The sequence below is a fragment of the Notolabrus celidotus genome, chromosome 21 (assembly GCF_009762535.1).
Source record: "Notolabrus celidotus isolate fNotCel1 chromosome 21, fNotCel1.pri, whole genome shotgun sequence".
Taxonomy (NCBI): Eukaryota; Metazoa; Chordata; class Actinopteri; order Labriformes; family Labridae; genus Notolabrus; species Notolabrus celidotus.
In genome coordinates, this window is record NC_048292.1 from 15,986,853 (window position 1) to 16,001,166 (window position 14,314).

At 36.9% G+C, this 14,314-nt stretch overlaps 1 protein-coding gene across 1 annotated transcript; it reads left to right on the forward strand.

Annotated features, from left to right (window-relative positions):
* Positions 1-4,249: 4,249 nt before the first annotated feature.
* cradd (CASP2 and RIPK1 domain containing adaptor with death domain) lies at positions 4,250-13,151 on the forward strand. The gene is made up of 2 exons (XM_034674123.1): positions 4,250-4,842; positions 11,642-13,151. Exons 1-2 carry the CDS (start codon positions 4,539-4,541, stop codon positions 11,935-11,937), a joined length of 600 nt encoding a protein of 199 aa, XP_034530014.1. The 5' UTR covers positions 4,250-4,538; the 3' UTR covers positions 11,938-13,151.
* The last annotated feature ends 1,163 nt before the right edge of the window (positions 13,152-14,314 follow it).

The following is a 14,314-nucleotide window of genomic DNA, read 5'->3' on the forward strand; positions in this document are numbered from 1 at the left end:
CGGAACTTTACCTTCAGCTTTGGCTCAAACTGTTTGGTAGCTGTTGGGAAGTTCTGCAAAATCTCATTAGCTTCCGATTTAATCATATTAGTTTACAGGATTTTCTGTTAGCTTAAAAATGTCAGCCAGATATTAGTCCTTGCCAGGTTGCGGTCATGCCCTGAACACTTCTGCTTACACTGTTGAGTTCTTTAGCCTCTTCTGGTGTTTTGGTGTGAAACATGAAATCATGGAACCAAACTTCATTTAAAAAATGTCACATTTTTAGTAATCCTTGGTTATTGTGAACTCTCTAATCCAAAAGAGCATAGGATATTAGCTCTGTTTCACACATCTGGTCTCCAGATAAATTCTGGCTCATTGGAATGGATTGCATTTATTGAAAGTTTGCTTTGTGGACATACTTCAGCTGAATTCTCATTAGTGCCCTGTTTAATCAAACTACTGTATAAGATTAAAAATGATGTTGGCTAGATATGATTACTTTCTTGGTTTTGACCATGTCCTCAAAATTCCTACTTCAAACGCTTCATTTTTTAGCCTCTTTTTGGTTCTTCATTATATTGAAACCATTTTACCAAACTCCATTCAAAAATCTCACAATTGAAGATCCCTTATTTGTTGAGCACTGTGAACATCCAATTGAACACAGAATACATGTTTTTTTTTTAAGTGTCTGGCCTCCTGGTCAATTCGGCTCATATTTGGATCCATTAATTGACATATTATTTCCTATACATAGTTCTGCTGACGCAGTTTGATAAGCAGTCGTCCAGTTTCCGTGAATACATACATATAAGTTTCCTGTTTTTTTTTTTGGTTTTTTTTGGAAAATTCTGTTTATTCATTTTTCTTCATTCTTATTCGGACAAACAGTTTACAAAACACCATAGAGTACAACAACAAAACAAAAACAAAAACAAAAACAAAGAACAAAAAAAACAAAACCATGCCATGACAAGGAGAGATGCACCCACAATCTTCAATGTAACATACACATACATACATACATATCTTCCCCTTACACTTTACTCACACATCTACAGGTGGCTGATATTTGAACACAGATGAAGTACGAGTACCAATAAGTTAAACATTGTATTGACCGGACTCTAGATAGGCCATCCAGGGGTCCCAGGTCTTGTGAAACAGCTGTGGGCTACCTCTGATGGAATAGGTTATTTTCTCCAAAGGAGCACATGAATTGACCTCATTAATCCATTGAATAATGTTTGGAGGGTCTACATGATTCTATAAGTTTCCTGTTTATTCTGATTACTGAACAAGATATTTTTTAAGAAAATATGTCAGATATGATTACTTTCATGGCTGGGAACACGTTCCTAAAACATGTGCTTCAAATGTTGTGTTTTTAGCCCCATTTTTGTTTTTGTGAAGCTATGCTACCAAACTCCATTCAGAAATCTCTTGTTTTTAGGATACCTGTTGATCCTGATCTCCTGTCACCTGCTGGAACAAAGAATTTGAGCCTCTCTTACAATGTCAGACCTTCTGGTAAATTCAGCTAAATTTAGATCATTTTGTTTCATTCTTTTATTTCATATTAACCTTAATATTAATGCAGGTCCACACTTATGGCAGCTAGATACGATGACTCAATCACTCGTCTTAAAATCCTCTCAGTGGCCTTTTTTTGTGTGTTTGCAGTTCTTTTTCTGCGACTCTGACAAGAAATCATCAGCACAAATGTTTGTTTTAATTCTTCCAGTACCAGTTTGAATCATTAGTCACTCAGGTAACCCCTGTTGTCAACATGGTGAAGTCTCTGTATATATCCTGTTTTTTATTTCTGTAAATGATGGAGGGAGGAAGCTGCTTTTTCTCCTCTAATCTCATAATGTCCAGACTGTGTGAAAAAGGTTATCAGTTCAATGTTAAGAAAATCAGCTGATCTTTGTACCTGCAGACGGATCATTAAACATATTTATTCAAGTGTCACACTGTGTTCCTGTGGATTCTTTCTGGAAAAACAACAGCTGCAGCTCTCTTACGCTGACCCTTCACAATAACATGATTATAAGGTTCCTCATGTTGCTGATTATGTCTTTCATTAAACACTAATGAACCCTTTCACTTTTACTTTGATATTATATTAATTTGCACAAACACACGTAGAGAAAAGGTTAAAGGTCAGAAGTTTGTCTCTATATCTGAAATGTATGACTGTAGTGTTTTTATTATTGAATCATGTGAGCCAAGATAATGAAAATATAATACATTTGTTCTAAATCAAAGTGGTGCAGAAGAGGCTTACTTTTTTTTTACTTTGTAGTTTAAATCGTATGGATTTTCAAAATATCTTTTCCCATCAACAAGCAAATAAAAACACAAACAAACAAGGTATAGCAGCATGGCAAAATAAAAGTTATTGATATAAAAATAACTTAAATGAGTAACAGTGATGCAGTAAGCATAATTTATTCCTTCCACATTTCTAGTGAGGGGGTTTTGACCTCTTTCCACCAGCATAGAATATTTAAATATTTAATCACAATATATAGTACATTAATGTATCCCTGCATTTACTCCATATACTCCTATATCACAGGATTCATTCTGAGTCTGTCATTTTAACAGTTTTTCCATGTGCACTATTTGCATTATACTATAATACTTAATACATGTACAGTGTAATTCTACTGTGCAATAACAAACTACCTGTAGGTGAATATATATATATATAGTATAGTATATATAGTATATAGTGCATGCTTATTTTCTATATCATTATTATTATTATTATTATTATTATTATTATTATTATTATTATTATTATTAACAACATTATTATTATGATGATGATTAGAATGACTATTATATGCTTTATTGTTTTTTATTATTACATTTTTTATTTGTATTAATTATTTCATTATTATAATTGTTGTTGTTTTTCATGGTACAACTCTATTCTTGTCCATTTATTTTCAAGTCTTTTGTATTTTTTAACTCTCACCGAAATCAAGCGATACCTCTGAGCTACTCATGGCAGGCATCTCGAGCTGCCCTAATTTCACATTTGCCAATCATCATTCTCTCAAATCACTGAATACTAAGTGTTCTCCCAATTAGGTGGTCTACTTAAGCCAAAAGATTTCCATTTTGGCCTCTCCTTTGCCAATGCACCAGTGCTGCGCTCAGACTTTCAGCCCTGCCACCTCGCCAGCATCCATCTGCAGGTATTGTGGGATTAGACACCAAACACAGTGTGCTACTGCTGCAATTAAGTTTGAACAATACAGGGTGAGTTGACTGACTTAACTTCCCTTGTCTCTGACAGGAGCTGTTGCAATTGGAGGAACCAATACATTATATCTTATCTAATCTTACCTGATCCAGTCTTGTCTCATTTATAGAATATATTTATAATCAACTTTCAAAGGAGAACAGCTGAAGTGCAAACAGACAGGTAGATCAAACAATAAGGCTCCTTATAAATGTATCAGACAATCTTATATATCAAGGGTCAGTCGGCACCAGTTCTCCAGGTTTTCCTGGAAGAACACCGAGCTTATTATTAATCCTGATTTATAACTGTTCACACACACACGTACACACCCAATCCCCCAAACACACACACCTGAATTTAAACTGAACTTCTTAGAAAAAGTAGATTATTTTTTTACAGAGGAAATTAGGAGTCATGCTGTTTAACAACTTTATATGTTCTTTGACAATATTTATATCATGTTTCTGGATAAGCATCAAAACAAAGACACACATTTTTCTAATGTGTAAAATGTTTTTGCCAAAAATAAGTTTTTGATATTTATTTCTCCGCCTAGTAGGTTTATCCTCACTTTGTGAGTCAACATCAGAAAAACAGCTTCCCTGGAGATTTATTCACACTGACAGTGTTTGTTTTAAACTTGTTTTTGTCTTTAAGCAGTGTTTATTGTGTTTTATATGTTTGAAATGTGAGATGAATAAAATAAGCCCCTGTCAGAGTATCATATCCAAGCTGGTCCTTCTGTTGTGCTGCCTGATTTCACTGAAAAATCCTTCACTTTAATTATTCCCCGTTTGTCATTATCTCTTTAGAATTAGTAAAGCATGAAACATGTCCTCTTTCTTTCTGAAAATTCGTCGTACATTTAATGGAGCAAAGCCTTCTCAATCTCATACAAAACAACCCTTTTAGAGCTAGCTAAGGTGTTTGCATGCTGCTACAGAAAGAGGTAGTCTGTGGTTTATGAGATATTTTTCATAGTATATCGATTTATGTTGTATTATATGGACGCCGAATTCAAAAGCAGGTCATCATAACTCATAAAACTGATTTTGTTTGGCGATTTTAGACAACCAGGCTAATAAAGACGAATTTTAAAGTGAAAGACAACGGGGTGTGAAGTTTGGTTCCACTGTCTTGTTTTCAGTCGGACACAATAACATAGAGCGCTGGTTGTGAGCATGGCGTCTGTGTTTGTGAGCGACTTGTTTTCGTTATGAATAACTAGGTTAGTTGGTTATTAGTTAACTAGTATGCTTAGTAAAGTTATTAGTGGCTGTCAGCTATTCAGATGGACCCGAAACACAGAGCTCTGCTGCGGACACACAGGCTGTATCTGTCCGGGGAGCTGCTGGTCTCCGACACTATCGTTCCGTTTCTGTACCAGGAGGGGATCCTGACGGGGGCTCAGGTGGAGGACGTCAGGTCCCAGTCTACGGACAGACAGAAGACTCTGAGGCTGCTGGACCTGCTGCCGAGCCGCGGACCCCGGGCCTTCGACCTGTTCCTGCGGTCTCTGGATGACTTCAGCTGGGTCAGGGAACAGCTGTTGGTGGAGCTCCAGAAACAACCGGGACCTGGAACAAGCTCAACAGGTGAGACCCAGGTGAGACCAGAACAGGAGACGTCATCAGGCCGTGAAAAAGGTGCTAGATATCAAAGTTGGAGTCGTGACGACGTTTTAACCGATTTCAGTTTGTGTTCAGGGGCATGTCCTCCCTTTTTACACCTAAAGAATGTTAATACTGATAACATTTAAGTAGGCTAACTTCCAGATGTTATATTGCATAGTAAAACTTTTAAAAAGTATTTTTACGCATCGGTGTTCCTTGGGGTTAATTTGACCCCAGGCTGTTTCAGTTGTATATAACTTAAAAAATATCAACATTTTACACACATTTGTTTTGGTTGTTTTGGATGATATTGAGGTCACTATAACCAAGGACACTTCCGCATGTGACTGTAGGAACTGGGATCGAACCGCCAACCTTTAGATTGAGATATAATATTTCCAGCCACCATGTCTCTAAAGACATTCCATGATGTGTCCTGTGTCATACGTTTTGATAACATAGAAACAAACTCACAGTAGTTTGTCATGCTTGAAATATATTTTATTTAAAGGACTATTTAGGTAGGCAACAAAGAAACATAAAGTACCTGACACATAAACCTGGGTAACAATCAGTTTCTGGAGGTTTAAATAGCTGGGGTCAAATTGACCCCAATGATAAACAATGTTAGTAAATTTGAGGTTAACAGGAGGGTTAATAACTTAATTTTTGAGGAGCTAAAAAAAAATGTTCTCTCAAAGTCTCAATTCTATGGGTTAGGGTTAATAATTATCTTTTGCGCCCAAAATAATATCCTGTGTACACAATATTACAAAAATATTTTTGGGACCTCAGGGGCTCCGTACAATTCAAAGTACAGTGGCCTGTTGACCTGAGTTAAAGAAAAAAAAAATCTTTTTTCCAGAATCAGATGTGTTTTTCTTTTCCAAAGTCCACATTTTGGGATAAAGGTCACACGAGATGGCAGGGTACAAATTTACTTTGCTAGAAAACATTACTTGCACACGTACAGGACAAAATCAGCCAAGATGTGCGAGGTACTGCTTTGTCCGCAGGGGGCGCCAAAATCCACACAAACAGATGGTCCCTGGAGCTTTAAAGAACAAGTTGTAATATGAAGAAAAAAAGTCAAAACTTTTAATTTTATCTTTAAAAAAAAGAAGTTACTGTCAAAATTGAAAGAAAAGAAAATGATGATACACTTTTTAACTTTATAGAGGAACAAAATTGATACTTAAACTCAAAATGTGACTTTTATAAATCTGCAGTCTGAATTGTGTGAAAAAATTTAATGGATTAAAGATAAGATGAAACACAGTCTGGCACATTTTATTTAGTTACACACATTCGGACCCTTTGGGGGATAATCTGAATTTTATTTGTTGGCAATTAAGTTCGGAGATTAGAATTTGAGATAAAGTCATGACTTTCATTTAAGGTCTGCAAACTCTTGATGTAAAATTCAGTGATTCTAGTCAGGCATTCATTATTTTCAGTCTGTAATAGAATTAAAAAATCTAAACTTTGACATCAAAGTGATAAAAGTGAGATTATATCAGGAGTTAAAGTTTGGTACTTGAGGAGGATGAGTGAGATTTGATTTGCAAATAAAGTCAGAGGGATTAAAATGATCAATGAGTCTGAACAGATCTGTGAGGCCGGACTTTTCCCAGAACAACATACCCCAAAAACTTTCCAGGAAAAGTATCTTCAAAGAAAAAGAATAATCACCTCACGAGGATTCCTGGAATCAAGTTCTGGAAACCTCGGCAACTTTCACTTATTCTAAACATATCATCTTTTACAGTGTAGACGGTTCAACTGAGGAGGAATGACGGCCAACAGGAGATACAATCATTCATGTAGTGAGTGTGTGTGAGTGTGTGTGAGTGTGTGTGAGTGTGTGTGAGTGTGTGTGTGTGAGTGTGAGTGAGTGTGAGTGTGTTATGTAACAGCAGGAGCACGTGTATGACTGATCAGATCACAGAACAAATGAAACGCCCTGGCGCTATGGTTGCGCTCATGTTTCAGTGGTTCAGGTGTTTGGGGGCGGAGCTACAGGTGTGTCACTCCTTCAGGGTTCAAAATATTTTCATACCTGAAAAACAGAAGAAGAGAAGGAGGAGTTAGAGTGGAGGAGGCAGAAAAAGAGGCAGACAAGGAAGCACAGGAGGCGAAGGCTTGTGATCTGTCTGGATCATAGTGCTCACCTCTACCTCCTCTTTCCTTCTTCTCCTCTTTCTCTTTCTTTTCTTCCACTTGTATCTCTTCTCTTTTCTCCTCCCTTTTCCTCTCCTTCTCATCTTCTTTCCTTCTCCTCGTCTTTCTCCTCTTCCCCCTGTCCTCCGTTCAACATTTTCCTTTTCTAGTTCTCCTTCACCTATTTTGCCACCAGTTCTTCCTATCATCCTCTTTTTCTTGTAATTGACTGTATTATCCTTCTCTATTTCTCCTCCCACTCCTCCACCTATTTACTCTTGCTCTCCTCCTCTTTTTCCATTTTTCCTCCTTTGTCTCCCCCTCTTCTTTTTCCCCTCTTCTTCCTTTATCTCCCCCTCATCTTTTTCCACTCTTCCTTCTTTATCTCCCTCTTTTTTTCCCACTCTTCCTCCTTTTTCTCCCCCTCATCTTTTTCCACTCTTCCTCCTTTATCTCCCCTCATCTTTTTCCATTCTTCTTCCTTTGTCTCCCCCTCTTCTTTTTCCACTCTTCTTCCTTTATCTCCCCCTCATCTTTTTCCACTCTTCCTCCTTTATCTCCCCTCATCTTTTTCCATTCTTCTTCCTTTTTCTCCCCCTCTTCTTTTTCCATTCTTCCTCCTTTATCTCCCCCACATCTTTTTCCACTCTTCTTCCTTTTTCTCCCCCTCTTCTTTTTCCACTCTTCCCCCTTTACCTCCCCCTCTTCTTTTTCCACTCTTCCTTCTTTATCTCCCTCTCTTCTTTATCCCCTCTTCCTCCCTTTTCTCCCCCTCTTCATCTTCCACTTTGCCACTCCCTCCTTTTTCTGCTCTCCCTTTCTCCTCCTTTTCCTCTTCTAGTTCTCATCATCCTCTTTCTTTTTCTCTTTATCTTCCACTCTTCATCTTCTTACCCCTCCCCTTTTCCCTACCCTTGTCACTTTCATGGTTCTCCTCACCCTCTCCTCCTCCTTCTAACACTCTTCTTTCATACCTCCTACTCCTCTTTCAACTTCTACTCCTCTGCCTCTATCGACACTCCCTTCTCCTCCCTCCTCTCTTCTTCCCTTTCCTTTTTCCTCTTCTTTCAGAACCCCTCCTTCTTTTCTGCTTCTCTTCTTAAATTTCTCCTTATCCCTTTTCTCTTCTCCCACTTGTCCTCCACATACCCCTCATTTTACACTCCTCCTTCTCCTTCTCCTCCTCCTCCTCCTCCTCCTCCTCCTCCTCCTTTAGGTGATGAAAGTGTTGAAACCCGTAAGGGCTAATAATTTGTTAAATAGCCAATCACAGCTCAGGTTTTTTGAGGTGGCCCCCCTGTCCGCCCCTGTAGATTTGCCCCTGTGTTTGCAGATTCTTAAGTGTGAGTGTAAAGGTAAAACCTGCCTAAAACAATAACTAAGAGACTCATTTATAAATAAAGGTATAAATTAGAAGAAGGAAAGTCTTTAATTTACGCCTGGCTGAAAAACAAACAATCCCCTACTCCTCCCCCTCCGCCCCTCCCCCCGCCCCTCTTTTTATGGCCTTCTGCTTTCCAAGAATCTTGGCAGGCCCGGCCGCAGCAGTTTTCTCTGTTATAGCAGCAGAGCCGGATGCTTCAGATCATCGCATGCTCCTTGTCCTGACTTATGACATCCCCGCCTCAATTACACCCCTTCCTCTCCAAAGTCAAAGCTCCCCTGGGCGCTTTCTGAGAAGATTTCAAGGAGTTTGTGTTTGAAGAATATTTTCCAGCTGACGTTTCTCTCCTGAAAAATCCACGAGACCAAAATGAGATCAGTGTGAGGAGAACTTTCTTCAATAGGTTTTGTGTTTTACCCGCAGTGAGTTCAGTCAGTGTGTTCAAACACACACGCACCCACTCATGCCCTGTCCAAGGTTACACACTAACAGAGCAGCACTTCCTGTGTCACAGTGACCTTACAGAAGAAAAACACTGATTGCAACATGCGCTCTGTCGTACAGTTACCACTATTTATTTTTTTTGAGCTGTCGTCCACTCAGTGAAGAGCAAACAGTTCATCCCTCCCTGACTGACACATACTGAGAAATAATGTTATACTACAGTGTCAACAACATCCTGACCTATTAAGTTTAATATTCAAACCTGGAAACTCTGAGAGCAACAGGCTGAGGTGTTTGTTCTGTCAAAGTTCCACCTACTGGAGGCAAACTGCGCATCAGTTCACTGAAACTACAAAGAAAGAAAAGATCAGGCAATAAAGAGGATTCAGGTAATTAAAGGTCAACTGATATTGCGGTCAAAGGCGTTATATATAATCAAACCTTAAGATAAAACCTGAGTTCTGAGAAATGTGTATCACACTGTAATCATTTACTTTTTTAAATTAATTTTTATTTTGTGATTTCTTCTAGTAACAACATTATTTATCATGGTTTTAAGATAAATTAGCGATACAACCTAAAAGTATTTAAAATTTTTGAAAATTTCAAAATCTTGAAATTAACCTTTATCTTAGGAGGAGAAAGTTCGGAGTCCGACCTAATGTAAAAGTGAGTATCCTATGTGACAAGTTTAATTCTGAGACAATATTGAAAATACAGTTTTATTTTTTTTAAAGATGACATATCATGCAAAATTGATTTAATGGTTCTCTACCTGAAATATGTGTCCCTGGCATGTCTACAAACCCCCCGAGAATGAAAAAAATCCATTCTGCCCCTGTTCTGATTTCTCCACCTTTCTGTAAATGTGTGTGAAACGAGCCGTTTCAGACTTCAGTGTTTTTGTTACGTAACAACAATATCCGGTCTGTCACGGAGTCAGAGCTCGGAGCTTGTTCAGCCCATAGACTGTATAAAATAATACTGAATCCCTCCTCCGTTTTTCATTACCTGCACAAATGTGTGCTAACAAGGAGCTTAGGAGGGAGGCATGCTAGTTGTAGGCTGTCTTAATAAACACAAAGGTCGGTTTTACTCCCCACGTCTGCAGATTTGAAGATCTAGTGGATGATTTTTATTTGTCATGGATAAGTGCTAGCGCTAATTAGCATAGCCACATAGGTACATGTTCGTAGCTGTAGCTGTAGCTGTGTACCAAGACACACGTCGACATACTGACAAATAAAACAACAAGAAACACTAAATCTGTGACCAATCCTTCAGAAAGGTCCTGCTGCAGGCGCCTCTCCGTCAGGATCAGATTCTGGATCAGACTCAGAGGGTTGAAGTAACGCGATCTCTGAGCAGCCGTGTATATTCAGCCAACATGTAAACATTAGATCAACGTGCTGGAGAGCCGAGGCACATCCACTTCCTGAGGGGGCGTGGTCATAGAGAAAACAGAGTGTTCTGAGGACTGCAGAAGAGGGATTTACAGGCATGCCAAAATCTGATTTCAAAGTGTTTTTTTGAGCATAAACTTTAAAGACATGTTTTGGGGACCTCTTAGACCAATATATATTGATGAAAAAGCGTGATATGTCACCTTTAAATAGAAGTCATATACCTTTATTTTTATCAAAATTAATGTTAAAAAAAATGAGTTGAGACTTAAAGTAACAACTCAAATTTAGAAATCTCAATTTTCAGACACAAAAGAAAAATGTTCTGTTTGAAGTTAAATTTAATATTTTGAGATTAAGTTTTATAAGGGATACAATATTCAAGGATTCAAGGTTTCTTATTGTCGTACCAACACAAGCTGTTGCAGGATATGGGCCGAAATTTTGTTTATCAGGTCCCGTATAAAGCCACAAAGAACACACAATTAAAGGAAGACATTAGTAATAAATATAAAATTATAAATATTGTGCTTGGACTGATTGAGTTATTTATGTCATAGTGCATTTGAATATTAAATGTTGCATTTATTGATTATAATCTTGTTTCTAAACTTTATCTTTAAGTAGATATTTGAATACTAAAAGTGATCAATTTAATTTGAATGCTAACCATTAATTTAAAGTCATTAATTTACAAGTGACTCTTAAATTTGACCTTGAAGTATGAAACTTAGAAGTTATTCCAAATTCGACATAAACAAATATAATTCAAATTTTTTTATTACTTATTTTTTCTATTTAAGAATTCATATCCAAAACTGGGAGAAAATAATAGTTGAGAAATAGTTCTTGATTTAATCTGTGAAAGGAATTATCTATAAGTAACTTTGGAAATATAGATCAACATAATTAGTGATGAATTGAGCTGTAAACACATATAAATCACAGTATATGACTTGTTAAACTAGATTCTAATCACAGTAGATTACAGATGTAAACCTGTAATCTCAGATTATAATCTCAGATTTTAATCCATATAATTACCTGTAAACTATGAGTGTAATCCCTTTTTTACATCCAAACTGGGACTATAATCTTTCTTTTCCAGTTTTCAAATGACTCAGATTATATTCTCATTATAAAATATGTTGATCACTGAACTCAGATTTTAATCCCAGTTATTAACCATTAGATTTTTATCAAAGTATTAAACCTATAAATTAAAATAGTATTCCTATTACCAAATCTTTAATACCAGATTACAATCCCATTTTTAGACCTCAAATGTCAGACCTAATCTTCAAACACGTATTACAGTCCCGATATTTAACATCTTAATCTCTAATCTCTGATTATAGACTCAGTGTAAAACTTCTTGATCTCTCTGCAGACGAGTGCCAGCTTCCTGACTCAGTTCTCCAAAAAGTTCCATCTGATCGGGATCTGTCCCGGCTGGCGTCCCGGCTCGGGGCAGAATGGGAGGCGGTCCTGATAGATCTGGGTCTCTCTGCAGAGGATCTGTTCCGGTGCCGGTCTGATCACGCTCTCAGCACTCATGGAGCGGTTCTGTCAGGTCTGGTCACGTGGAGACAACGGGAGGGGAAGAGAGCGACGGTTCGGAGACTCCTGCAGAGTCTGAACGCTACTGAGATCCATCATTCAGTTCTAGAAGAGGCCCTGAATTGACCCAGGACCAGGACTTTCTTTTTTTTAACTTGTTTTTTTACAGCCTGATGGATGGAAACTTTTCTCCACAAATCATTCCACTATGGAACACAGACCTTGAAGTGACTTTGATGGAAATGTTTTTAGAATAATGTGTGACATGAACATGATGTGAGAACATGCAGATCTTGTTCTTTCCTTCTTGTACTGTTTTCATTGTGACATTTTGCACAAAACAACTCTAAATGGATTAAAGAAGCAGGTTTAAAACAGATGATTAAACGTTACCTTGTGGTTCTAAAGCAGGGGTTCCCAAACTTTCTTGTCTTTGACCCTCAAAAATAACAGTGCCAGAGACTAGAGACCCCTGTTGTCCTGAGGTGATTAATAGTAAATCCAAAAACCTACATATTTCTTTATGATTTAAAAAAAGGCAAGAAGCAGCATAACTTCCTCAGGGGTCATGTGACAACAAAGTAAAGAAGAAAATTACTGACGTTTTTTATTTACATGATTTTATCTAAAATTGAGCTTCAAGTTTTATATATTTTTTTAAAACCAAGATTATTCTACATTTTATCGTTTTTTTAAGGCATCTCACGACCCTCCTATCAGTATCTCGAGACCCCCCTTTGGGAACCACTGCTCTACCATTTGTCATTTTGCCAGATTGACTTAATTGTAATTTAATGTGATTTTTTTGTTAAAATCTGTGGTGATAAAATGTTCAAAAACACCCAAAATGACTCAGAAAAGACTTACGATAATAAAAAAAATTCAAGGAATTAATCAGTAAGAGCTTTGAGATTCAAAGTATCCAATTTAATTTCAAAATTTAGGATCCTGAGAGAATTTAGTCCAACTCTTTATGCTCAAAAACAATAATCTGGAATCTTAAGAGTGAATTTTGAAGGACCACATTTTGGGACGAGACCAAAACTTGAGCGTAAAAGTTTGACATTTTTAAACTATATTAAAGTCTGAGAGCAAAAGAAACAAGTTTGAGATGAGTGTAACATTTTAAAGTGGTAACGTTTTGAATCTATTCCCATTTAAGTCTCCTTTCTGAATCTAAATTTGGACATCAAAACCAGGATTTTAACATTTAAATCTGCATTTTGTAAAATAATGTGTTACTTTAAACAGACAAGCTAACAAAAGATGAATAAAGAATAATGTTTCAGATTTTTTTTTTTAAGGAAATGAAATTAAATAAAAATGTTAAAACCATATGTAAGCCATGTGTAAAACCATTCATGTTTGTATCATTCTTTCACCCTCTGAGTTTTAAGTGACAAACCAAAAGTCCTTCTCTTGTTTTCTTCAGTTCTTAACCCTTTATTTCTTCTTCCCTCCACTTGAAACCGGTCTCCTCCGCTTGTGTGTTTTTTTCACAGAAGTCGACTCTGTCAGGATTTCCCCGCTTTTCCTGGAAGACGGCTCACATTTCTTTCAGAGGAGCGATAAGAGGCGCCGCAGCAGAGCCCCATGTGCCCAGAGGTTATGCAACACAAAGATACACAGTGGTATACACAATAACAGTCATAAACACTATCACACAATAACACACAGTCATGAACAGTATCACGGAATAACACTCAGTCATCAACAGTAATACTCAGTGATCCAACATAATGATCAGTAACACTCAGTAATGCTCAATAAAACACAGCCACAAGCATCAGTGTAGTACACATAGTCACAAAATACTCTGTAATAAATGGTAATACGTACTTATACACCACTTTAAAGTCATAACACACACATTAAAAACATGAATGCACTAATTAATGAATATTTCACACAGTTACTCATAACTGTGAAATGTCTTATATAGATCGTAAAACACAGCAGCGTGTGGTGTCTCTCAATCATGAATTATGCATTAATACTCATTGATACTCTCAGTAATACCAAACCTTAACACAGTAACAATGGCCTCTCTCTGTACTTCATTAATTCCTGAACAGCAGAGCTGCAGCATCAGCTCTCTGCTCTTAAGGTGGACTGATCAGATGTTAAACCTGCCCTGAAAACAAACTGTTTATTTGTTTTTGTCTAAAGTAAACACTCTATATCAAACCCATTTGTTTTCTTTTTTTATATTTAAAAGTTTAGAAAAGTTTGAATTTGATAAAATTTATATTAAGAAACAGGTCTCAGATTAAATGTCATTATACTGTGTTTTATTGTACAGCTTCTTTTAAACAGGAAGGCTATTATTTTATAATATGTTGTGATTTGATTCAAACTGTCCAGAACAAGAAAACAGAAATGATCTGACAGCTTTAAAGAAAACCAAAACAACAAATCTTTAAGTAAACTAAATCAAACTTAGATTACATTTTAAAAGTGCTCTGACAAAGTCCTTAACTCTGAGGATCTATATTTTCCATTT

Coding starts and splice junctions, on each gene's coding strand:
- cradd (XM_034674123.1), top strand. CDS start 4,539: ATGGACCCGAAACACAGAGCTCTGCTGCGGACACACAGGCTGTATCTG. Junction 4,843..11,641: donor ACCTGGAACAAGCTCAACAG/GTGAGACCCAGG, acceptor ATCTCTCTGCAG/ACGAGTGCCAGCTTCCTGAC.